At 39.9% G+C, this 26,029-nt stretch overlaps 1 protein-coding gene across 1 annotated transcript in view; it reads right to left on the bottom strand.

Annotated features, from left to right (window-relative positions):
• The window catches only part of ddr2l (discoidin domain receptor family, member 2, like), a 44,675-nt gene extending 18,954 nt beyond the window's left edge, over positions 1–25,721 (bottom strand). The window contains exons 1-6 of the mRNA XM_042420334.1: positions 25,402–25,721; positions 5,388–5,486; positions 4,322–4,424; positions 3,722–3,797; positions 2,566–2,718; positions 723–870 (exon numbers count right to left, since the gene is read on the bottom strand). Coding sequence (XP_042276268.1) covers positions 723–870; positions 2,566–2,718; positions 3,722–3,797; positions 4,322–4,424; positions 5,388–5,448 — 541 coding nt within the window. The 5' untranslated portion in view covers positions 5,449–5,486; positions 25,402–25,721. The remainder of the gene's footprint in view (positions 1–722; positions 871–2,565; positions 2,719–3,721; positions 3,798–4,321; positions 4,425–5,387; positions 5,487–25,401) is intronic.
• Between the last annotated feature and the right edge of the window lie 308 nt (positions 25,722–26,029).

Below are 26,029 nucleotides of genomic sequence, written 5' to 3'. Positions count from 1 at the left end.
AATATTGCTGCGGATGGGTCCACGTTGGATCTGTAGCTGCTCCACCTCCAGCAGCTACAACAGTAACATGCTGCTCTAACATTGATGCTTCACTATTAATAATCTAATGATGTCATATATAATAATATATCAGTCAGAGGGACCAAACCACTACTTTTACTGCAATACTTTAACTACATCAAGCTCATAATACTTATGTACTTTTACTGTAGTAGGAAATCATGCAAGACTTTTACTTGTAATGTAATGAAGTATTTTTTAATTGCTGTATTGGTACTTTTACATAAGTAAAGGATCTGAATACTTCTTCCACCACTGTTCATTCTTGCCTGATGAAAGTCAAACGACTGACAGCTCATAGCAATCAAGTTTTTATTTCAGTGCAGCAGCCTGATCCTCTTTGAAAGCCGAGTAAAACGTTTTTGTCTGATGAAATAAAATAAAATTTCTGTTGCAAAGAGTGATAAAATGTCACATTAATAGTTTACGGCAAATTCAAGTTGTTGGCCTGATTTGGTTTTATTGCACAACTGATTAAAAACAGTCCTAGACTCTTTGTTTTGCTGTTGACATTTTAAAGTGACGAGGTTTCTCAGAAGTTTACAGGTCTCGGCGGAGGGGTTAACATTTCTGAGAAGTCTAAATCTGCTGAATAAACAACCTCTGATGACAACAAACACATACACACATGTACAGTGTGACTGTGTGTCTATGTGTCTTACCATCCCAGGGACAGCCGTACAGCTCCACTCTCATGCAGACAGTGGTGGACAGTATGGTGATCGGAATCAAACGGACGTAGCGGGTGATGATTGGTGGATGAAGATCGTTGATGACTGAGGCATAGGCGTTTTTGTTGCCCTCTATCACCTGGGCACAAATACAGTATTAGAGAGACATAATGTTCAAACAGTCAGCTCTGTACACAACAATGCCGCACACACACACAGATGAAACTGGATAAGACAGACATATATATAAACTTAACTGTCCCTGTTTTCACAGATGCATCCATACAGTACATACACCTATAGACACAGAAATATCCATGTACATCCATACATATACACCAGTTAGTTAGTTAAGCTTTATTTATTCAGGAAATGTCACTGAGATCAAGATCTCTTTTGCAAGAAACCCCTGAGCACAGATTACTGTATCCGTTAGTTCAAAAATATCTCTATTTGTATCTTTATTCTGATCTACAGTCGGGTTTCCGAGCAACATTATCAGTGTGATGTGTGTGGGTGGGGGCAGATAACAAACCAGAATGACTGAGAGTTTATGAGAAGATCAACAAGGTAACACAGCTCACTCTGTTACTGTGTGTTTAAGGCTGTTAAGTAAAGAGAGAGAATGCTTGTCATACTCTGGAATCAATACTTTGGTGATCGGTTTGATGTGTACTTTCAATGTTTCTGTGTAAACCGATGGCTTTGGCTGGCATTGTGTTGTTCCGTTTATAATTTTTAAGAGAAAATAATCAGGTCATCAGTGTCTCACGTCATGATCCTGTGTTAGCGTTATCACTGCTACTAGCTGCTGTTTCTTACTGGGATATGTGTTGTGTTAGCTCGCCAGAGTTGACAGATGCCAAGCTGTCAGACATGGCGCGTTCTAAAAGAAAAGGTTTTGGAAATGCAGGGATGAGTGTTGCATACAAATTCACTAAACAGTAATGACATTGCGGCGACCACTGCTGCGTGCTCATCCTTAGTTGTAAAAGTGAAAATCATCTATACCAATCTATCTGCTTCATTCTCTGCTTTAATAATTATACATAATTAATTATACTTTACCCATGCATATACAGTATCTATAACTTTAGCTGCCAAAAAGATATACAAAATATTTTAACCATGTCCCTGTATTAATCAAATACTAAAATATGAACCCCTGCCCCACCTTATATTCTTATCTAACATCTGTCCAGGGACTTAAGATGAAAAATGGCCTTTTTTCTAACTCTGGCGCATTTAGAGGAATGTTTATTTATGTGCACAGTCCCTGTTAAGTAATACCATAAATAAATAAAAATGAAATACATTTTCAGAAAAAGTTAGTCTAACCTGAGTCTACTAACCTTCCAGCTTCAAAAGTCATATGTTTCTCAGTGGATATTTCTGGATTAATAATAATGATAGTAATCATAATCAGTAATGTGGAATGACTGAGAGATTTGGGTTCTGGGAAGTTCCCTGAATGAATGTGAAGGAGAAAACGTGATTCTGCTGTTTAAATTGTGTCCTGCTGGTGTTGCCGAAGCCGTCGGTGCCAACAGGAAGCTGGTATGTAAATGTCATTTCCTCTGATACGAGTGTGAATGACCAGAAGCAGCTCAGAGTGAAAAAAGCATCTTTTTTATTTTATTTTCCTTCCCGTCTCTCCATTCTTTCCTCCGTTGCTCCCTTCTATCACTCTGTCACACGTTTCCTCTTCAGATTTTGTTCTATTCTTTCTGCTGCTGCTTTCCTGCCTCATTTTTCACCTCCAACCCCCCTCTCAGCCAGTTGTGACCCACACTGCTTTGTTTAAAATCTGAAGTGAAACATTTCAGTCACTCACCGTGTTTCCCAGCCGGTTTTTCCACGACCTCCACAGCACGCCATCCCTGCTGTAGTTGAGGTGGTAAGCTCGGGCAAACTCGTTTCCGGAGTTTCTGGCGTATCGTCCCTGAGTCCCGACCACTGTCAGGAAGGTGAGCTTACCCAGGTTCACCTGAGAAACACATCAACAGGTTTCTGTCAAACACAAAAAGTCTATATATGTACAGTAGTGCAGCCAAAACACAGTTTTCTTTTCACTTTTCATGATCTCAAAATTCTCTGTGAGGTTTGTTCATTTGAGTTGGATTCAACAAAATCTCTTGACGTCACACACTTGTATTAAATCTCTGGTTTCAGCCTGATGAATGTCACCTGATCATGAGGAGCTGTTTCCGAGATTTCATCATTAGCATCATTGACGCCCCTAAAATGTCCATATAAGGCGACCTGTTCTGCTCTATTTGTGGGCGAGTTTCATTCACAAAAATGTTCCCAAACAAAGAGTGAAAAGACAAATTTGTGTCTGCTGTCAGAAACCAGCAGACACATTTATCAGTGTCACCAGTCGTATTAAAGGAGCTGAAACAAATAGAAAATATGAATCCATCAGAGCAGCGCTGCACTCTGACAGAAATGAAAAGGAAACACTTTGACATGAAGTTAGATGTTAAAAAATGTCTTTCTACAGTAAAGTTTTAAGCAGTCCAATCAAACGTGAGGACTTGATTTAAGTCCCTCTTGCTCAAATATTCCTTTTCACTGGGAAATATGTGACAGTACCGAAGCTCAATACGCTCTAACTTCTGTTTCACTGTGACTTTAAAACTCACAAAATTTACTTTGTGCAAATAATGTATTTTGTTTTTGTATTTTATTAATTAATAACCTAAATAATACCTCAATTTCCCTATATAATCAATAAAACAAACACTTTCAGATTTCACTTTCAGCCTAAGTTCTGAAGTCTTCAGTTTAGGACTGAGGAAGACTTTCATATTAGGGGCAAAACATCTTCATCAGAAATCTGGGTCCAGTTTCCTTTGACCTGCATGACTGAGAATCTCAAACACTGACAGACTTTGAGACTGTTAAACTCATGCGGGTACCTGGACGTGATTCAACATGTTTCAGATTGTTTTTTTCTTTTCTTTTTTTAAACACTGAAGAGCACAAACCTGCAGGTATTGGCTGTCTGAAGGCTCCAGCTGTCCCTCAGGACACCAGGCGCCGTCTCCCTCCTCACGGTTCAACCTGCAAACACACACACACACACACACACTTCAAACTGTCAAACAGTCTGCAGTGCACTTACTAAAAGCTTTTCAAACATCTGATGTAAATCTGTGAGCCCTTAAATAAAGAACTATTTGATAAATAAATGTTTGGGTGAAAATGCCTTTAAAAGGAAACAATTAAAATTCAATAATTATTTGCAAAAACTACGTAAAAGCATAAATGAAAAAAGCAATATAAATATAATAATATAATAATAATTTAAAATAGAAACAATAATTTAAAAACATTTCTTTTTAAGTTTTTCTCAATGAGACTAAAATTCTGTCTGTAAAAGAAACCAGACTGAGACAACAACACCATGAAAACAGCAGAATAAAACAGATAAACATTAACAGTTTAAAAATGAATAGAAAATGAAGGACAAAACTTATGATGAAACTATGATTTATTCATAAAATAGTTGTTATTACTACTTATTATTTATATTATTTATATTATATGTGTCTGATCAATCATGTCGCTTGTTGACTTGCACTGACCTGGCGTACTGTGGTCCTGTGGTCTCGTACCATTGGCTGGATGCCGTGATGTCAGCGTCTCTAATCCGTCCATCCTCCATGCCCAAGGCATAGCGACAGTGTGCTGTTAACACACACACACACACACACAATCACAACCATTTAAATACAGCCATTTACTCAGTGTATATGTGTGTGTGTGTGTGTGCACCTGTACATCTAACCTTGTGAGCACAATTTTTAGACTTTGGGGGTTGAGACTTCATTTTAGGGTTAATGTTAGATTTAGGTTTATATTAATGTTAGATTTAGGTTTATGTTAATGTTAGATTTAGGTTTATGTTAATGTTAGATTTAGGTTCATGTTAATGTTAGATTTAGGTTTATGTTAATGTTAAATTTAGGTTCATGTTAATGTTAGATTTAGGTTTATGTTAATGTTAAATTTAGGTTTATGTTAATGTTAGATTTAGGTTTATGTTAGGGGCTAAAGGTGTTTTCAGACAGGCGGCTGCTGGAGCTGATTTAACTTGTAGGCTTTTTCCTGAATGATATACGTAGGCTACCTATTTACTAGCAGAAAACAGACAGATCAGTGAAGAGTAACAGTATTTAAAGTCTGATTATGCACAGACTTACACTCCAAATGACGTCACACAAGCAAGATGGCAACTCCAGGAAAAGAGATATTTTGGCTTCACTTCTGCATAGCAGCAGGAAGTGAAGATGCGTCATCCATATTTATATGCAGTCAATGCAACATTTATTATACTAGTTAGCAAAATTTACTATGTATTGAACACCTTTTCTTCTATTTTAAGTCACAACCCGCTCTATCTAGCAGTGTAATGAGATTGTACTAGGTGGACCACAGCAGCCTGTAGTGTACTGGCTGGTAGGAGCAGAGGTAGCTGGGTGTGGTTGTGGTTGTGCCCTGCTGCCGCTGGTTGAAATGACAAAACATCGATGTTGCCAGGCGGCAGCTGTGAAGGCAACAACTCGCTGTCTGAAATCACCTTTAGGAATGTATAATGTCTTTCATAGTCCTCACAAGTATATAGGAACAAATGTATGTGTGTCTGTGTACCTGGGTCGATCTGTCCGAAGGCTGCTGTGGCTTGAAGGATCAGCAGCAGGAAGAGGTGCATGATGGTCCGCCAATCTCACCAACACACACGCTACATCTCTGAGAAACAGCGAAACAGAGAAACAGAGGGGTCAAAACAACGACAGAGGACGATGTTAATCTGGAGACAGATTGTAGTAAAGTTTAACTTGTTTACTTAATATATTGTCCATTTAGATGTGAGAGCGAGACAATATGATTGAGCAACATAAAGAGAGTAAAGTATAAAAAGCGAACCAAACTGAAACAGAAACACAACAGATAAAGGTGGATTTGAGGTTGTCAGAGTGCATTATCGTCTATATCAGAACACCTTAGAGTGTATTATCCAGTAACATCATGCCCACTTCCCCTCCAACTCATATAACACAGATATGCTGTGTTTCAACCCTCCCACATGTTTTAAAGTGTTTGCAGTCAGTTTTATATTACACACTGCCACCTACATTACCCACATAATGTGTGATGCTAGTAACGGCTAATGTAGCCTGGAACTGTTATCCTCCAGCAGAGATGAGGAGCTACAGAGGTCTGCTAACCTCACTGCTTTCTAACTTCACACTCCCAGATCGTTTTACTTTTCAAACTTGTAGTCTTCAGCCCCAACTGACACTCAAATGACATCACTGTTGACATCTTCAGCTCCCTCTGGAGACACAAAAGGCTTTACACTACTTTTTACACAGAGAACACCTGAGGCCAGATGCATAAATGATGCATACACATAAAACCCTGTATATGCCATTTCTCGCACATAAACTGGTATCATAAACACAGAATGTGCAGAGAGAATGTGAACACCTCACGCTGACCGCTTCAGACCAGTTTACACACGTTTTTCTAAAGTGATCTGAGGTTGATGTGATGAGATGAAATATAAGGTGAGAGATAGAATCTTTTAGCAAAACATTGTTTGTTTAGGTTGACAACCAGCTGCACTGATTGTGTGATTTTTTCTGCATTTACACAGCGATCTGTAAAATGCCAATCAAAGGTGCATTTATAAATGTAACACTGATTGATTACTTTTGTGTGATTCATTTTTATCAGTCTTTAAATTTACATAACATCAACATTTTATTTTGCTGTTCTGGCTGTTGGAGAACCTCACTGGTGCAACACAATCTGTGAAACTGCACTTCTTATTTCCTGTTTGTTTCATTGTCAGGTGTACAGACTGGAGGAGCAGGGAGGGTATTGATATGGAAACAGCTGGTTCAGGGCGTCTTCATCCATTTATGGTTAATTGTGAGAGTGGAAATGAGGCTTGTGCGCATGCGCTTGGTTTCACAATGACTGAGATGTATAAAACAGAAACATGCATACGCACGACTTTATAAATCTGATGAAAATAATGTCTATGCATATTACTGGCTTTGTGCATACACAGTTTTAATCATAAATCTACAGTTTTATGCATCTGGCCCCTGGAAACACACATCGAGGTGGAAAATGGGTTCCTCTTTACAAGGAGTTTATGCCAAATTTTGAGACTGCATTTCATTGCATATATTGAGAAATTTCACTGATTATCTGCTTTCAAATTGTGAACACACCAAACCAACATAAACGTAGATACACCTCTCATACACAGACTGAAAGTGTTTCTACTGTCTCCAACTGACACTGCTGTTTTGTAACCACAGCAGGAGGGATGAGACTCAGTATGAATCACTCCTGACTTCATTTACAAGACACCTGGTGGGAGCATAAGGCACAAGAGATCCAAAACCTTGCAGACTGCAGTTACACCGGGGGCTTCTATGATGCCATCAAAACCCTATACGGCTCCAGGAAGGAAACTATTGCCCCTGTCTGATCAGCAGATAAGACACTCTTCTCAAGGACCTTCATAAAATCCTTGGCTGCTGGGCGGATCACTTTGAGACCATACCAACCCCGTTGATCTTTATATCTTCAATAAACTTCCAGATCCTCGCATCTCAATACTCTGCCACAGTTCTTTGAAACCCACTACCCATGCCATCAAGGGCTTGAAGAGCAACAAAACTGTAGGACTTGATGGCATCCCGGCATGGGGGGGGGTACCTCCTCACAGGCCTCCTACACCTCCTGATCACAAACATCTGAAAATCTGAGATCCTCCCGCAGGACTGGAAGGATACCAACAATGTGGTCATTTACAAACAGAAGGGGCACAGAGCAGTTTGTGGGAACAACCGTGGAATCCTCTCCTCTCCATTGCAGGGAAAGCGCTGGCAAAAATCATGCTCAATAGACCTGTGCACATTTTGGAAAGTGCTCTCCCAGAAACACAATGTGGTTTCCTGAAGTCTAGATCCACTACTGACAAGATCTTTGTCTTATGGCAGCTGCTGGAGAAGAGCACAGAGCAGCGCAAAGACCCTTACATAGCCTTCATCGACCTCAGCAAAGCCTTTGACACCATAAATCTTGAGATGCTCTGCAAACAGCTCTACAAAAATGAGGTACCACCTAAGTTTCTCTCCGTCCTGAAGCAATAGCTCTTCCCTCACGGGAAGACTCCAGTCAGAGTCCTTCAAGGTGAAGCGAGGCTGTGTCCTCACACCGATCTTGTTCAGTCTTCTCCTCTCAGCCATCACCCACCTCTTCCACCATGCCCTGGGACAAAGAGACTGAGTTCACCTAGAGTACTGCCTAGACAGAGGTCTATTCAGCATCTGACAACTCCAGGCCCATACAAGGACAAAGACCTGCCAAATCTGTGAGTTTCAATATGCAAATGACTGCGCTGTCTGGAACAAAGCCCAGAGTCCATACAACATGCCCTAAACAATTTCTGGCCTATACCAGTCCTTTGGTCTCCAGGTCAACATTCAAAAAACTGAAGTCATGGCACAACGCACTATCCAACTTCCTTCACTCCTAGCTTCCAAATCAATGATGTTTCACAAAGTAGTGGATCAGTTCACCTATGTTGGCTCCACACATTCCTCAGACTGCTACCTTGACACTGAAATAAACAGCCGCATCAAGGTTGCTGTATAAGATGCAGTATGGGTCTCCACTATGCCTTCAAAAGATCCTGAAGAAGCCTGTCTTGGGAAGATCAAATCCCCCATACTAAGATTCTTTCCATGACCAGCTCCATCTACATGGAAGCAGCAGTGGCTAAAAAACATCTTCGCTGGATAGGGCTTACTATCCACATGCATGACCACCGCTTACCCCACCAAGCCCTCTATGGGCAACACAGTGATGTAAAACAGGCTGCTAGTGGACCAAGAGGCGCTGTAAGGACTATACCAAAGACCTCCTGAAGCACTGCAACATAAACCCCATCCATCTTCAACCTCTGGCACTCGATAGATCGGCCTGGCAGGTCACTTGCACCAGGGTGACCGAACAAATACATTACACCAACCAAGAGAGGAAGACCGAAAGACGTGCCAAACAACACCAGAGGGCTACCAGCATTACCCAAACATCTGGGCTACTTTGCCCCACCTGTGGACAAGTGTGTGGCTGACGTATAAGCCTCCACAGCCACATGAAATAGCACCAACGTCAATGGCGCTGAACCCACCCTCCTTCCCCCGTGTCCCTTGGAGCAAGCGTCATCATTGGACACGACGGACAACTAAAAGAGAAGAGAGAGTGTATGTGTGTGTGTTGATGTTTCAGTGTTGCATAACCTTTGTGAGTGGGCTGCTGTTTGTGTCCGGTATTTATAAACTGCTCCAACAGCAATAACATTGTGAAATCACACACACAAACACACACACACATTTTTATTTCATGTTAAAACTAAAAGCAGAGTTTTGCTCTTTTGCTCATCCTCTCTTCCTCTGGACATTTTCTTTTCTCTGCTGTCGTTTCTGTGTCAACGTGACGAAGATTGACTCACTGGAGAAAACAGCTGGACAGGAGAGAGACAAAGAGGAGGCAGACAGCAGCTGAACACAGACAAGAGAGAGAGAGAGAGAGAGAGAGAGAGAGAGAGAGAGAGAGAGAGAGAGAGAGAGAGAGAGAGAGAGAGAGAGAGAGAGAGAGACGAGGGAGAGAGAGAGAGAGAGAGACGAGGGAGAGGCTGAGGACTGATAAAAACAAAAATAAAGAAATAAAGGAGAGAAAACAGAAGAGAGAGGAAGAGGAGGAGGCAGATAAAGTTGAGGCGGGAGAGGAAAAAGAGGAGATGTGAACAATGGACGGAAGCAGAGAGACCAGAGAGAGTCGAGTGAATCATATTTCCTGATGCTTTCTGTAAAGTGGAACAGCTTGAGAATGAACATTTTACCAAAGATGTCTGCAATTCTCCTTCCTATCAACAAAAGTTTATTTCAAGAGACGAGTTATTTTAGTCAATTTAAAGATGAATGGATGGAAGAAGAAGCCAAATTAATATCATATTATTACATTAAATTATGTCCTAAATGGACTTATAGCTACAATATTAGGGATATTAATGATTCTATTTTTTTAAGGTTACTTTTTTATGCTTCTGTTTTATTGTCACCTTCCGCATGGACAACAAAGTGCAACTCTATGAATGAATTGCAGAAGGGACTGTCTGAAAATATGTGCCGAATAAGTCTGGTGATTTTCTGTAATTTTCTTATTGTCAACAAATCCAAACCAACAACGAACTGATCTCCTAACTATCAAACCTCAACACTTTCTGAACACCAGCTGAAATGTGTCCACATCAACACCTGCTGACCAAAAGACAAAGTTGTTACAGTCAATCTCTTAGTGATTTCACAATTTAGATCAAAAATATTTGATCAGAATAAATAGATATATTTCCCTTTCTAATTTAGGAAACTTATAACTTATAACTAATATACTTTTGGCAACATTTTTGTACAGCAACTTCAGTTAAAGGACAATTCTGGTGATTTTCGGTATTTTTCTTCTTGTCAACAAATCTCATGTTTGGATCCAAACCAACAATGAACTGATCTACTAACAAGTATTGTGTGTGTATCAAACCCTGATTTATCGTATTCCTCTGTGCTCCGTTATTGTCCAAAAACTAAATCAAAAACATGTCAGTGAGTCACACCGCTGCACTGGGTGACATGTTCCTTCATTATGAAGAGTTTGGTCATGTTAGTTTGTTTAGAAACGGCTCCAAAGACTAATAACAGGGATCAAATTTTCAGTCTCTGGAGAGTAGTTCTGTGTAATGCAGGCGTTACTGAACATGTGCAGGAATACTTGTAGCTTGGTGTGCTACATATTACAACCTCTTGACTTTGTATTGAAGTTCTTTGAGAAATTTACTAGGAATGCACAATAATATCAGCACGTCATCGGTATCGGCTGATAAAGACTTTAAAGTGAAATATTGGCATTGGCCCGAAATGAACATTTCTGCTGATATGACAAGCCGATTCATCACCTTCTCCTCCACCGCCTGCCTGTGCTTCCCTCCATGGACTGTTTCACCCTGACGTTTCTGGTGCTTCCTCTGCAAGCTCCACTTCACTCAGCTGCCCGACAAACCCGCTGCTTCTTCCCACTTTAACCTGAATAACAAACCGAGGATTGGTGCTCCAGTTGGATCCAAATGGAGAGCCAGGGTTATCTGCGAGGCTAGTGGAGGCTAGCTGGTTGTGCTTCCCTCTGGTAATGCTGCGGCTAACGCTCGGCTAATCTCCAAGCTAGCCCAGGCTCTCCGTGTGGATCCTACCGGAGCACCGAGCCTCGATTTGTTATCCAGGTTAAAGTGGGAAGAAGCAGCGGGTCTGTCAAGCAGCTGAGTGAAGTGGAGCCTTAGCGGGTTTCCATCTAAATGTTGTCCAAATTTCAACCGAATTTCCAAAAATCAGCAGAAGAAAATGTATATTAATGTTTGTTTCCATCCACTGCTGTTGTGTGAATATTTGGAGATAAACAGTTGTTGGCACTAATTCTCCAGTTGGTGCCATTAAACCATTGCAGAACAAGAGGACACAAGAAGAGATGATGCCATTAAAAGAGCAACAGTCAAAGCTCAAACGATGGAAAACCATGTTGAAACGTGATGGAAATATGACATTTCTATTTGTTTCACGTATTAATGTGAGGAAGGTTACAATCTCCTCATCGCTCCACACAAATCTGATGTTTTCAGCTCTTCAGTGACATTTAAGTCACATGCTTTATGTATATCATCATTTATTCACTAAGTCTGTTTACATTTGATATTTATCCACCAAACTACTTTTACTCTTCAGACAAGAGGAAACACTTTTTTGTGGTATGTTGAGATTTTGTTGAATTTTCTGTGTTTCCACTCAGGTTTTTTTTAAGCACAAAATCAAAAACGCAAATAAAACCAGGTGGATGGAAACACGCCTACTGTCTCCTGAGGTAAACTCTGCTAGTTAGAGGTTGATTCAACCAAACCTAGCTGACTTCTGTCAAGCTCAGAATATTGTGGGCAGAAGCCAGTTTACAGAGCCACAGCAACTTATCTTTGGAAACAAATTGATCTAATCAGACTGTTCTCTGTGACTGAACGTTACTGAATTAGTTTACAGACACAACAACCTGCAGCAGCTCTCTGATTACAGCCGGCACATTTCCACATGATGCTTTAACAGATTGTTCGACACTGATCCTCACAGCTGAGAACAGAACTGTAAAAACTTTCAAATACTGAAGAGTTCTCAAAACACAGTTTTTTTTTTTCTTTTCTGTTGGATGTGTCCTTTTGTCCTGACGTAGGTTTCTGTTCTGCCTTCAGGAAGTGAGTTCATTCACTGCAGCCGAGCTGGACAAGAACTCAGCGGCTCACTTTTTTATTTTCTAGCGACGAGAGAGCGAGGGAGACAGAGAGACAGAGAGACACAGAGAGAGAGAGAGAGAGAGAGAGAGAGAGAGAGAGAGAAAGACAGAGCTTTATGTAATGTGTTGGCTGTAGCTCAGATTCCTGCACTGTTGCTCATCTCTACAGCAAAATCACATGACCAGAGAAAGAGAGAGAAAGACATAGATAGAGAAAGAAAAAGGCAGCTGAAGTCCTTCTTTTATTCAGTGTGACATCTCGTCTGTTCCAGTCTGAGAACACGACCTACTGAAGATCAACTCCAACAAACTGTTTTTACAAGAAGGAAATTCAGCTCCACTATAAACTGCTCCCTGTTGGAGTATTTCAGGGATTTTTTGACCCTGATGAGACACAAAAACAGTTTCCTCGTTACTAAGCTACACAACAGGTTGTTTTTCAGTGTCTCGACTGACTGTACAAAAACTATTTATATGAGGGTTTTCTCCTCTACCACGTCTATGGTTTGGTTACATTTAGGCAGCTACTTGGTTAAAAGTCCCCTTCACTCAAAAACATGTTTTGCTTATTACTCCTTGAGTGTGATGTTTGAGCGTCACTGTGCAGAATGATGTATGTGCACAGACTGACACTAGAAATCTGTTTTTTTCACATTCATCTGCTGAAGGAGGAACAAAAGAAGTGTTACTATTTGTTCATAAATCTCAGATCATCTTAGCTCAGCTGGTTCTGGTCTACTTGTGGCTCCTTAAACCTGCGTTAACTGATGTTTTGTCCACTAGTTTTCAGCAGAAACAAGTAGTGAACACAACACTGACTGACATGTTGAACTTGTTAGCAAACAGTTGCTTATTTCCACATCCAGCAGTTATGGAGCAACATTATCATTCATTTGGAGTCGTGTTTATGTCCACCTGGTGAATGTAAGTCCAATATTCACTCTCTTTTACTTCTGTTTTTGCTCTCTACCAACTCCTGAGGGAAATATCTGGCTCTTTAGCTGCTAAATGCTCCACTATGTTCACCAGCTAGTCTACAGCTAACTGTGTCTGTTTGCTGTTTGGTGCTGAGCAGGTAGTGTACAGCGGCTTTTTAGAGTTTTTTTTCTGAAAACAGCTGCCTGCTGAGGCAGCGCTGAGAGTGAACCAAAACAGTAAAGTTGCCACACGTTACACCCTGACAGCTCATTCAGTGATAAATAATAGTGAAAGTGAAAAATATTGATTATAGCTGCTTTAAAGAGGCACTAAACATGGTGAAGCTGCTTTTAGCTTCTACACTGCTCACATCTGGAACAAACTACTCAAAGATCTCAGACTAGAGACAATGCTGACTATTAAATCTAAACTGGAGACACATCCAGTCACCATGGCTTTTAATTAAATTTTACAGCTGCACCTTATCATTTTTATCCTTTACGCTGGCTTTTTAATGCTTCTTTACTTTTTATCAAATTTTATGTATTTCACTGTTGAATTGCTTTTACTTACTTATTTAAGTCTTGTTTGTATTTTTTTCCTTCGTATTCCTGTTCTTATAAAATACCTTATGTTCTTTTTGCATTACATAAACCACTTTGAATTTCCTCGCGTATGAAATGTGCTACATAAATATACTTGCCTTGTGTTTTTCTGTGCTCACCTCAAATACGAGTCTAAAGACCCCCTCAAGACATGTTTTAAAATGAAACATTGTGGTATGATTAATAATTTGTGTCTGCTGTTGGTTTTTTCCATAAAAAAGTGCAACTACTGAGTTAAAACATCATTTCCTCCTTATCCAGAATCTCTGAATATGTAAATATTGTTGATTTCTAAAGTTTTCCTGCTGGACACCAGATGTCTCCTCCTTCACTGTAAAGTCCATCCTCAGTGTTTGTGCACTGGAGGCTTCAAGTTTCCACTTCACAATTGTATAAGTCGCATACTGGACCACCATTGGCTCCAAACTAGTTGTGATGTCACAAATGTTTGACTGAGATTCGAGCTCAGAGAAACTTTCCTCCTCCAGCAGATGAATGTAAAAACAAACTCTGCACATACATATCATACATTCAACAAGAAGAAAAACATGTTTTTGACCTCAAGAAGTGTATCTACGAGCATGATTTGTGACATCACAACTGGTTTGGAAGCCAATCTCATCTGAGTTTCTCCTTTGCAGAGAGAGAGGTCATTGCTCGCGTAACCAGAAGGTCACTTTTCCTCTTTCTTCTCTGATGAAGACAAACACTGAAGCTGCTGTTTGTAGCATTTACACATTAGATAAACCGCGTTTATAATTATAACTTATGAAGAGTATTTGTAATGAATTATTTTAATTTGATACCTGAATAATCACTGAATAAAAACTATAAACAACAGAAGGACTTGCAGCCTGATGGTTATTACTGTTTCATTTTTTTCATCACTTTCTCTGCTTTGCTTTTCCTCCATCTTTGCTTCCTCTCTTTTGTCTTCTCCTTATTTATCTCCTCCCTCGTCCCTCCCTCTATCCTCCTTTTCCTCTCCCTCCTCCCTGTTTATCTCCTCCCTCTGTATCTCCTCCCTCCTCCCTCTGTCAGAACATACTGCAGCCAAAAGCCTCAACATTCCAAACATTCAACGCAACCCAGCGCTCTCTCTCTATCCCTCTTCCTCCGTGTGTTTCTGCGTCTCTCGCTCACACAAACACACAGGAATCCACATGCCTTTCTCCAAGTCTCTCTCTCTCTCTCTCTTACAGCTACACACAGGAATCTGCATGTCTCTCTCTCTCTCTCTCTCGCTCTCTGGTTTAGGGGTGAATGAGACAGAGTTCACTGAGAGCAAAGCAGAACAGACAATAGAGGACAACAGAATAGAGCTGAAATACCAAAATCCAAGACTCTTTGGTGACTCTATTTGGCTTTACCAAACAGTGGAGACAGATCCTAAACAGATACCGAACATGCCGGGCTAAATTTAGGGAAATATAGCAACATCCAGCAATGCAATAATGGCCAATAAAATAGGTGCAAGCACAACTTCCAGGTGGAATACTTCTAATTCTGTTACCTGGTGACTGTGATTACTTCGTAGTATAATAAACCTCTGTGCAGTGATCTGGTGTCTGATAAACCTTCAGACTGATACATGTATTACTTAAAACACTTCCAGGAAAAGTGACAAAAGTATACTCAAAAACATCAGCATGCATACTTACAAACCGCTAGATTTTTAGATGTTTTTAGGAAATATATAGTTTTTTAATTTTCACACAGTGCACACAGAAAAGGAGAAGCAATGAACTGCTGAAAAAAACAACTAACTGTTGATGATGGTGAAATTACAGAGACCCTCAGGGGACACATGGTAAAAAAAAAAATCTGAGTGTCTCTACGAGCTCTACTGATGCTACGAGCTTTCTAGCTGGAGGGAACCAAGTAGCTTAGGGGCGTCTTTGTGTAGCCGGCAGTTAAATACCAATAAAAACATACAGAATAGAGACTTTTGTTTATACACTAAATTATAAAAGCTAATTAAAAACACTTATTGTGAAAATAGAATTTAACAATTTCTGAAGCCATCCGATCTCATATATTTGAGTGGACACGACGCCTCTGGCTGTAGTTTCACTTCTGCCTGAAACAAACTTGGTGCTGTTTTCAGTCTGAATGCAGCTTTTCTGTAGCTGCAGCCTGTCTGTCTGATTATGCAACACAACAAAACAATATAACATACACACACTCACACACGTACACACAGCCCAGATGAGGTCCAGATGTCTGTAATGACACACAGTTAGACAGTAAAGACTCCCTGATGATTATCAACGGGAAACTGTACCAGAAATTTTACTTCATAGTGTATTCATAAGATTTGTGCACACTAATAGGTTTCTTATGAAAACCGACATGTACCACTTACATTTTTTTTCAAACACATGATTACCAGAAGCCACATTCAGACATGTTTTCAAGGTGAATAAAACACCAGTGAATCAACAACAACCACCAGAGCACCGTGAAACACAACGTGCCGCATTAAACGTCCACTTAAATCTTCACTTTCGGCCTCTGACGTAGAAACAGGACAAACTCAGACCAACTCTCTACAACATGATGTCCAATCAACCACAAAATGTGCGAACCAACTGGAACTGCAACAAAAGAAAATTAATCAGCAACTATTTTAATAATTAAATAATCATTTCAATCATACTTTTAAGGAAAAACGCTAAATATTTTGTGGTCGTGGCTTCTCAAATGTGAGGATTTTAAGCTTTTATGTGTCATACATGATAGAAGAGTGAAAATTTTGGGCTGTTGGTCAAACAAAATAAGACATTTGAAGACGTCACATTGTGCTCTAAGAAATTATAACAGCCTCAGTTCAGCCTCTGTCTGAAACAGGCGGTTTTAGCTCCTGTCTCTTTAAGGCCCGCCTCCCGATGAGCCCACTCTGTTCTGATTGGTCAGCTTCAGGAAGCTTCCTCCGGCTCCGGAGGCTACGTAGACAAACTATAGTAGCAGGATTTCACTTCTTTTTCTTCTTCTTTACTCCAAATGTCAACTTCCCAAATACATCAGCACATATTGGAGCTGAGTCAGATCTGAAATATGAGAGTGGACAACATAAATAACACACGGAAAATCCTTGGCAACAACCTTAGCAACCAAGGCTATGGACCGGATGGATGTTTATGGGCATGTGCGTCAGCTCGTCAGCAAGGTAGAATAAAACATTGTAAACGAAGCGTTCAAGGCAGATTGAAGCCCTGACTTTTGACTTGCAGGCAGCATTTCTGCATATGTTGACCTCTAGTTTTGGACCTTTGACCATGTTTAACGTCAGACATCAGAACACAATATAAATAACAGAAAACCACAAAAAGCAGAATATGTCCCTTTCAAGTACCATTTTGAGGTACATGTACTTTAGTTGAGTGTTTCCAATTTGTGATATATTTCAGATATTAATGATATTTTAGTTTTTACTACAAACTCACTAAATTTCATCTAAACACATCCACCACTGCACTGAATGCATTGCAGGTCAGTCATTCATTAAGAAACACCTGCAGAGTTGGTTTCAAACCTCCTTTCAGGCTGTAGTCTGTGTGTGTTTGTTTCAGTCAGGTTGTCAGCTTCAGCTTTCACTGCTCTTGCACTCTGTGTAAAATTAAACAAGTGCATCAGCAAAATGCCTAAAATGCAAACGAAACATTAGAGCAGGTGACGGTTACAAGGTCTGAAGAGGAGCAGAGCAGCAGATGGTTCAAACAGAGCTGCTGGCATCTGAGGAATGTGAGGAGCGCTTGATTTAACATGCAGAGCTTTGAACTGTCAGAAAACACTGCAGCCAAGGTGAACACAATCAAACACACCTGAATGTGGGGTCTTTTTTCATCCAATTTTATGACTTATAGAGGATGTACAGATTGTATGGACTATATTCAGTGTATTGAATGAGACTCTAGTTGATTTTCCTTGTTGGTACGATTCGTTTGGGCAGATTTCAACGTGACAATTGTACTAGTACCAAAACAACCGCACAAAGACCCTTTAGAGGAAGTGGTCTTGGTCCGTTTGTGGTGGGAATGTGATCCAACCTCCATCAGACTGACTACAAGGCTGCAAGTTTGAGCTAAACGGCTGCTGTAGCCAGGAGTGCTTTGCACGCTGGGATGTTGATGAGTGAAATCAACAGTTGCTAGCAGCTAGCCGGAGAATGAGTCGAGGTCTGACCTGAACTAACAACCAAGTAAGTTGTCTTCTTGATATTTGGGCAGATAGAAGCTTCTTCAGGACCTTCTTCCTGTGTTTACGTTCTCGCTCCCGCCCCAGACACATCTGACCAATGAGAGGAGAGAACGTTCTCACCTGTCTTTTAGTGATGCATTTGGTTCGCTTGGATTTTTTCTGTGTGAAAAGAAACCAAACCAAGTTTACCAACTGATCCACTGATTCAGACCAACCACAGGTTTGACAACGCCCTTGAATTTTTCCAGTAATGACTCTGATAGTGAACATGTCACTCGAGACTCTGCTGCTTAGAAATCCCTGAAGACAGGAATGTACACACACACACACACCTGCATGCACCTGGAGGCATTTAAAACACACATGTATAGCCATACTGCACTCCAGATGCACATGCACCTACATGCTTATGGTACACACACACACACACACACACACACACACACACACACACACAGGTATGATCCTGTCAGCAGCAGGTCGAGGGAACAGAACAGCAGCTCATGTCTCTGTGGAGACTCTGTGAATTATCAGTGATGAGACAAACTGAAGCTGCAGGACCATAAACATTTATTTATGGCATCAAACAGCATTAAAAGCTTTAGATTAAAGCTGCAACTAACGATTATTTTCATTATCGATTAATCTGTCTATTATTTGATTTGTGGTTTGGTTTATAAAATGTCAGAAAATGGTGAAAAATGTCGATCACTGTTTCCTAAAACCCAAGATGCAACCCCAAACGTCTTGTTTTGTCCCGACTAACAGACGACCATCTAAAGATATTCAGTTTACTGTCACAGAGGACTAAAGACACCAGAAAATATTCACATATTCAGAAATGATTAATTAATTATCAAAATAGTTTGTGATTAATTTAATAGTTAGCAACTTAATGAGTAATTGACAAATCGCTCCAGCTCTACTTCAGATTAATGACTTCTGTGACTTTAAAAATGTCCTCAAAACAAGTTCACTGTTTGCACAAACTGAACATAGTAGAAAGCCAGATGAGATCACTGTGACGTGACAAATTTGAGACCCAAAACCTAAAAAAAACATCAGTTAATGACCATAAATTCACCAGATTAATGCGTACATTAGCTCTGCTTTATCTGTTTCATGATGAACAGATGACTTCAGTCTGAGAGAGAAAGAGAGACATTTCTTAATTAATTAAATAGTGAGCGTTACATCCTGAAACGTTACACAACAAAACTGCCAAAGTCACGTCAAGTAGAAGAACTCTAATATAAACAGACGACCACATTCACACCTCTGGACTATTTGAACCTGCATGTCTGGACTGTGGGAGGAAACGGAGCACCTGCAGGAATGCCAGAGAAACAGGCAGAATGTATAAGCTCCACACATCCAGAGCAGAAAGAAGCCAACCCAGCTCATGGATTATAGCCAGAGTGTTTGTCTAACATTAGTAGGACGGGGTTTGAGAGATAGAATGTTTGATAAGTGATTCATTAGCGCTGGAGCTTCCTGAATCCGGGTATTTTGCTGAGCGGATGCCAAATTTCTTTTTTTTTTTTTTACGTTCAGTGTCTGACTCAAAGACAGGAACCAACCCGGCTATTAATGTCAAAATCATAATGTCCCGCAATCAGCTTACATTTACAATAAAAATCAAAACAAGATCTTGTTTTTTATGACCAATGACTGTTTGTGGCAGCCTAAAACTGCGGAAAATAAAACTGCCATTTGTTTTTAACATGTTTTTTTTTTCCAAAGTAAATAATAGGACTCGAACCAGAACCAGGATCTGATAAGAACTGGCATTCAAGAACTTAAGGGGACATATTCTCCATTTCCAGGTCTATATTTATATTCCGGGGCTCTACTGGAATATCTTTGCATGATTTCTAGTTAAAAACCCCTTATTTATCTTATACTGGCCCTTTGTGCAGCCCATCAGTTCAGCCTCTGTCTGAAACGTTTTAGCTCCTGCCCCCCCCCTCCTGATGAACCCACTCTGTTCTGATTGGTCAGCTTCAGGAAGCTTCCTCTCAGGAGACTTCTCGTGATTCGGGAGGTTGTGGCAACAAACTATAGTTGCAGGATTTCACTACTTTTTCTTGTTTTTTTACTCGAAATGTCAACTTCTCAAATCCATCTGTACACATTGGAGCTGAATCTGATCTGAAATATGAGCGTGGACAACGTGAACAACACATGGAAAAAACCTTAGCAACAACCTTAGCAACCAAGGCTACAGAACAGATGGCCGTTTATTGGCATGTCTGACGAGCTGACGTCAGCTTGTCTGCAAAGTGGAAAAAAGCGTCGCAAACAAAGCGTTCAGAACAGGCTTTTGACTTGCAGGGAGCATTTCTACATATGTTCACCCCAAGTTTTTGGAACTACTGAACATCTAACATCAGAACAGGATATAAATAATATAAACCCAGAAAAATCAGAATATGTCCCCTTCAACTCTGGACCCTGCCTTTAGTGTTATGCCCTTGACCTAAAAGGCTGAGCTATGATGATAAATAACCTATCAGAGCGTATTGTCCCTGCAGTGAGTTTATCCTGGAAATAATCTTGCTTCTATGGGATGTTATATCGCCTCATTAAAAGTCCTGCCTGTTAAAACCAAATGATTTCCGTCTGCATCATCTCGCCTCAGCAGCAGCAGCAGCTATGTTCAGATCCTCTGTGTGGTTTCTTAATAGTTTAATGAGCCACTCGCAGATGGAAACTCGACTCACACGCTCATTTACACTCATCTGTAATCTGCTGCATCCACTGGAACCGCTGCCACTTCTCCAGAAGCCATTTTGACTGATTCCTGTAAGTGTTTGTGTTTAATAGTGTGGCTGGTGTGGTGTGTGTATGAAACGGCATCATGAGCGCATCATCACTCACATCAGAGACCGATAAGGGGGTCAAAGACTTTATATGGTTACATAATGTCCTGTTAAATGTCTTTGGAAAAGTTTATCTAAACTGCCAAAGGAATTAGCTGGAAAGAGATTGTGTTTTCTGGTCTCACTTTGTTGGCTTCAGGTTGAGTTGATTCAGTTTTGGTGATCTCAATATCCAGTGGGTCCTGTGATCATTGATGAGAAAGACATATCTCACACTAACACATAATGCTAATACAGACAGCATCTTGTTAAATTTCGGTTGTTTAAGTCTGACTCACAGCTTCCGACGCCCCGAAAAGATGCGACTGCGACCTCCTTTCTTTCAACGTATGTATGTGTGTTTTAGTGTGTTTCAATCTTTTGTTTTTATGCCATTTTCAATTTGTGCATTAAAGAAAATGCAAAAAATAAAGACGTGAAAATATCACAAAATTGTTTTTTCTCTTGGCTGAGATGGAAAAGTGTGCGTATCGATAAAAAAAATGCGACAAAGTGAATTGAAAACAGACTAAGTGAATAAATCATGATCTATATTAAGCATGTGTCTTTTTTATAATGCAAATTTTGTATTATTATTATTATTATTTGAACATCGCATACAGTACCAGTGAAAAGTTTGGAAAGACCATTTCATTCAAGGAATTGGGAAGGTGTGTCCAAACTTTTGACATGTACTGTATATTCTTTATACTATGAACACTGGCACATTCCTAGGACAATGTTTTGTATCTTCATTTTAAATACTGCAGAGATGTTTTCATCTTTTTATTTTAAATTCTCATTTTATATTTATAATTGCTTGACTTTTGCAGTACTTGTATTTTGACCGTTATGCATCACAACACCAAGGCTAAATCCTTGTATGTGAAAACTAACTTGGCGATAAACCTGTTTGTGATTCTGATGTGACTTAAACGTCGCTGTAAGAGCTGAAAACATCAGATCTGTGTGCAGCGATGAGGAGATTGTAACCTTCCTCAAATGAATACATGAAACTAACAGAAATGTCATATTTCCATCACGTTTTCCACATGGTTTTCCATCGTTTGAGCTTTGGCTGCCGCTCTTTTAATGACGTCATCTCGTGTCCTCTTCTTCTGCAGTGGTTTAATGGCAGCACTAGATTATAATACTAGATTGTAGATTAAAATGTATCACAATGAAGGAAGGCGAAGGACAGCCCTGAAAACTACTACAATCTGATTAATTTTGTGGAGCTCTTTCTTGCTTCTGGTCCATACACACTGACCATATGAGAGGAATAAAAATGAGTTTTAGATATTGAAGATATAAAACTCTGTTCCTAATGGTAATGTTTGGGAACTCTTAAGTGCAAATCTGTGTTTTAAATTACAAATTATTTTGAAAGTTTCGAAAATCAATTCACTTCAGAGACTTTTTTACCCTGAGGGAGAAAACATGACGACAAACCTGCTGTGGCTCACCTCAGAGGAGGTTTGATGGTCAAAGACAAACAGACTGAAACAAAGAGGTGAAACTGACTTTTTTTTCTTGTTTTTTAAACAGAACAAAACATCATGTGAAGAAATATAAACCGGCAGCAGCGGGACAGTCCTGGACCTGGTTTCATTCTGGATGTTCTTTCAGTCTCAGTCACAACACAACACAGATACAATCCCAGTCATGAACAGACAAAAGTGTTACTATCCACCTGAATGAATCCCATCTTGCTGACTGGCAGGAGTGTGAAACAACATGTCTTCCATTGTGTAGTTTTGGGTTTGTTTTGTAAGCGATCAGAGTTGTCAGCTCTCACAGTCTGAGCCAAACACTGAGCTGCTGCTGTTGTTGTGAAATCACACTGGGACTCTCTGCATCTCCACGCAGCTCTCACGGTCTGTTCTTAAGACACCAAATCAGATTTTTACTGCCTCATATCACAAACGTGAAGCTGTTAAGATATACCTGCAGGGGACTGATATGATCACTCGTCAATGTCTTGATGACCAGCTGTCAGAACTCACTTCTTCTTTGTTTGGGACCAAAACAACCAGGGCCACGTTTACAATAACGATCAGTCCGGGAAGTCAAGAGACTTTCAATGAACAAACACTTGAAATTTAAAATTCTTTGGTTTCATTATGTCATCCCCTTGTTTTGCTTTCATTTGATGATTCAACAGTGTCCAATCATCTATTTATGTAGCTGGAGTCCTTATTTTGATACAGCAAATCAAATCTCTGCATAAAGCTATAACGTGGCGTTCTATCAAAGTCAGAGCAGACGATCACACTGAGCCTGATTGCATCCTGCTACACAACACAAGAGACACAGACTGAACAACAACCCACATTAGCTTTCCTGCTAAAGTCTCCTTCTTATCTAACTTACAAACATGAACACACGTCTTGTCCTGCAGCTTAGTTTGTTGAACAAGCCACCAAACAAACATTCACCAGGGAAAAGCACACCGCTAATGTCAGTTAGTATGCTAGGTAGCCAATTAGCTGCTCAGCGGCAGCACATTAAACAGCATGTAAACATACCTGCAAATGTCACTTTGGACGCGTTAGATGCTGGTTTGGTCTTTGCTCTGACACTGACACGCCCCCCCCCCCCCAGCTGATGTCAATCAAACACAGACACACCCCTCCAGTCAGCTGAGACAAAAAGGAGCATTTCTGATATTTTCCCAAAGACCTTTTTTCTTCATAATAAAAAATATTAACAATGTATTTTTAAAAAAAGATGTTGACATCATTTTTGACAGATTAAATGTAATTTCCGTTGGACTTTATGAGCTGAGTGCTGAGAGGGAGTGATACAAAGTGAAGAGGAGTGTTTAAAGGTTTGAAACTCTGCTCCAGTCATCAGTTCCTCCCGGTAAACTGAGCTGACTGAGCTCTGAGCATCAAAATAACCCAAACATGACACCTAATACACAGCACAGTTCATAAAGTCGAAAACACACACACACACACACACACACACACACAGCTTATGAAAACACTGCAGACTAAGAGTCTACAGCCACGCTAGCAGCTGACTAAATGCTAACATCAGCGTTAGAGACGCAATGATTAGTCGATTAATCGATTAGTTGATTGAAAGAAAATAAATCTGCAACAATTTTGATAATGGATTCATTGTTTCAGTCCTTTTTCAAGCAAAAATGCCCAAAATTTACAGAATCCAGCTTCTCAAATGTGACAGTTTGATGCGTTTCTTAACAATAAATTGAATATCTTCAGGTTTTGGACTGTTGGTTGGACAAAACACGCTAACCGCAGACATCACTGAGCGCTCTGAGAAATGGTGAACGGCATTTTTTCAGTTTAACATTTTATAAACTAAACATGTTGTTTGTTGTTTTGTTTGTGTTATGTATTGTTGAGTCTGACTGTGAGTATGAATGTTACTAAATCTGCAAGGATTGGTGGATTAATCGATAAATTGATTGACAGAAATTTGATTTTGATAATTGATTAATTGTTTTGAGACATTTTTTAAGAAAAAATGCTCAAATTCTCTGATTCCTGCTTCTTAAATGTGAATATTTTCTGGTTTCTTTGGTCCTCTATGACAGTAAACTGAACATCTTTGTGGACAAGTTTTCACCATTTTCTCTAATTTTATAGATTAAATAAGGATATAATTGACAGATTAAATTATGAAAATTATCATCAGTTGCAGCCTGAAATGTAAGGGATGTGTTTTTTTTAGTTGTGGGCTCCAGGAAGAGTCACTACTGTGACTGAAATAAACAAACTAAAAGATTAATCGATTAATTCAGAAAACAACTGGCAGATTAATCAATAATGAAATTAAATGTTAGCTGCAGCTCAGTTTATATCAGCTGTATTGTGCTTGATATTATTTCACCTACATGTTTAATTTATACTAACCATGGTCTACTTAAAAACTGTTATATCTATTTTATTTAGGGCTGCAGCTAATGATCGATCAAATTGATTTGTCTATAAAATGTCAGAAAATAGTGAAAAATACTCGTCTTAACTAGCTCATAGTGATGCCTTGTTTTGTCTGATCAATCAACACTCAAAAATGTTCAGTTTGTCGCGTACGACACAGAGGAGCTTCACAATCTTCAACCATCCAAATATCAACATTTCTGCTTAATAAATGACTAAAACGATTATTTGATTATTAAAAAAGTAGACAATTAATTTTCTGTTCATCCATTAATTGATTATTGACTAATTGTTGCAGCTCTAATTTTTATCACAACAACATTTATAATCTGAGTGTTTATGAACGTTTATCCTATAATATAGTTATAATTGTGACCTGCAGGCTTCTTAAACCCTTCATGAACGCTTCTATATATATATTTCTATATCATTCCTAAAATAACAGGGTCACAGCAGCAGCAGCTCCTGACTTTTCTCTGGTGCTTTTGTCTGCTGTTTTATATGATTTTCTGCACCTTTGTAATTTTAAAACCATCTGTATGAGCTGACACTAAAGTTTGTAAAAATCTTCTCCTCCAGATAACAAAGCTGAGATCTCAGATGTCACATTTAGGCCTCATCTGCAGCACCGACACTGATCTCAGCTCTGTTGTCATGCAGTCAAAGTTTCCAGCAGTCTGAACACTTCACCCGGCTTCTCTTCCCTCCTTCACACTGTTATAACACAGACACATACGCTGTTTAATGAGCTGCTGGTTACCTGTCCAGCTGCGAGCTTCTCTCCGGGTTTCTCCGTTTTTCTCTGAGTCCGGTGCGGCAGCTCGTGTGAGTGTTGTCGGTGGCGGGGAGGGAGGGAGGGGGGAGAGACGGAGGATCTCACAGGATCATCGTGGAGAAAACTAACGGTGACTTTAACTCCCTGAAGGTTTCCTGTCTGCCGTCTGTCTTCTTTTGCGTCTCCTACTTTTGCTTCAACAAATGTCTTGGAAGAAGAAGAAGATCCGCACACTCCAAAGAGAGAGGAACGAGAAAAAAAGAGAAGTTGCTGTGTATTTACATCACATCCCGTTTCAGAGGAGGAGGAGGAGGAGGAGGAGGAGGAGGACGGCAACATGAGCCCCCGGACCGTCTGACATCTGAGAAGTGGGAAGTTGTAGGAAATGTGCAGAAGAGCCCTACGAAGGGAACTACGGAGGACAGATGGAGATTTCTTCCATTTACACCATTTACACCAGATTTCTGTGGTTTTATTTCGATAATATCTCTAAAGTATAACTTTAAGGACTTAAATTGGTTGTCTGTGGTACTTAATAATAAGTTTGACTACACAATTGTTCTTTCAGGTCAGCCTATCTGTCTTTTGATGACTGTACAAGAGTGATGGAAGA

This window comes from Thunnus maccoyii, chromosome 9 (assembly GCF_910596095.1).
Source record: "Thunnus maccoyii chromosome 9, fThuMac1.1, whole genome shotgun sequence".
Classification (NCBI taxonomy): Eukaryota; Metazoa; Chordata; class Actinopteri; order Scombriformes; family Scombridae; genus Thunnus; species Thunnus maccoyii.
Note: the sequence above shows the minus strand (reverse complement) of the source record. Positions and strands in the feature narration are given on the sequence as shown.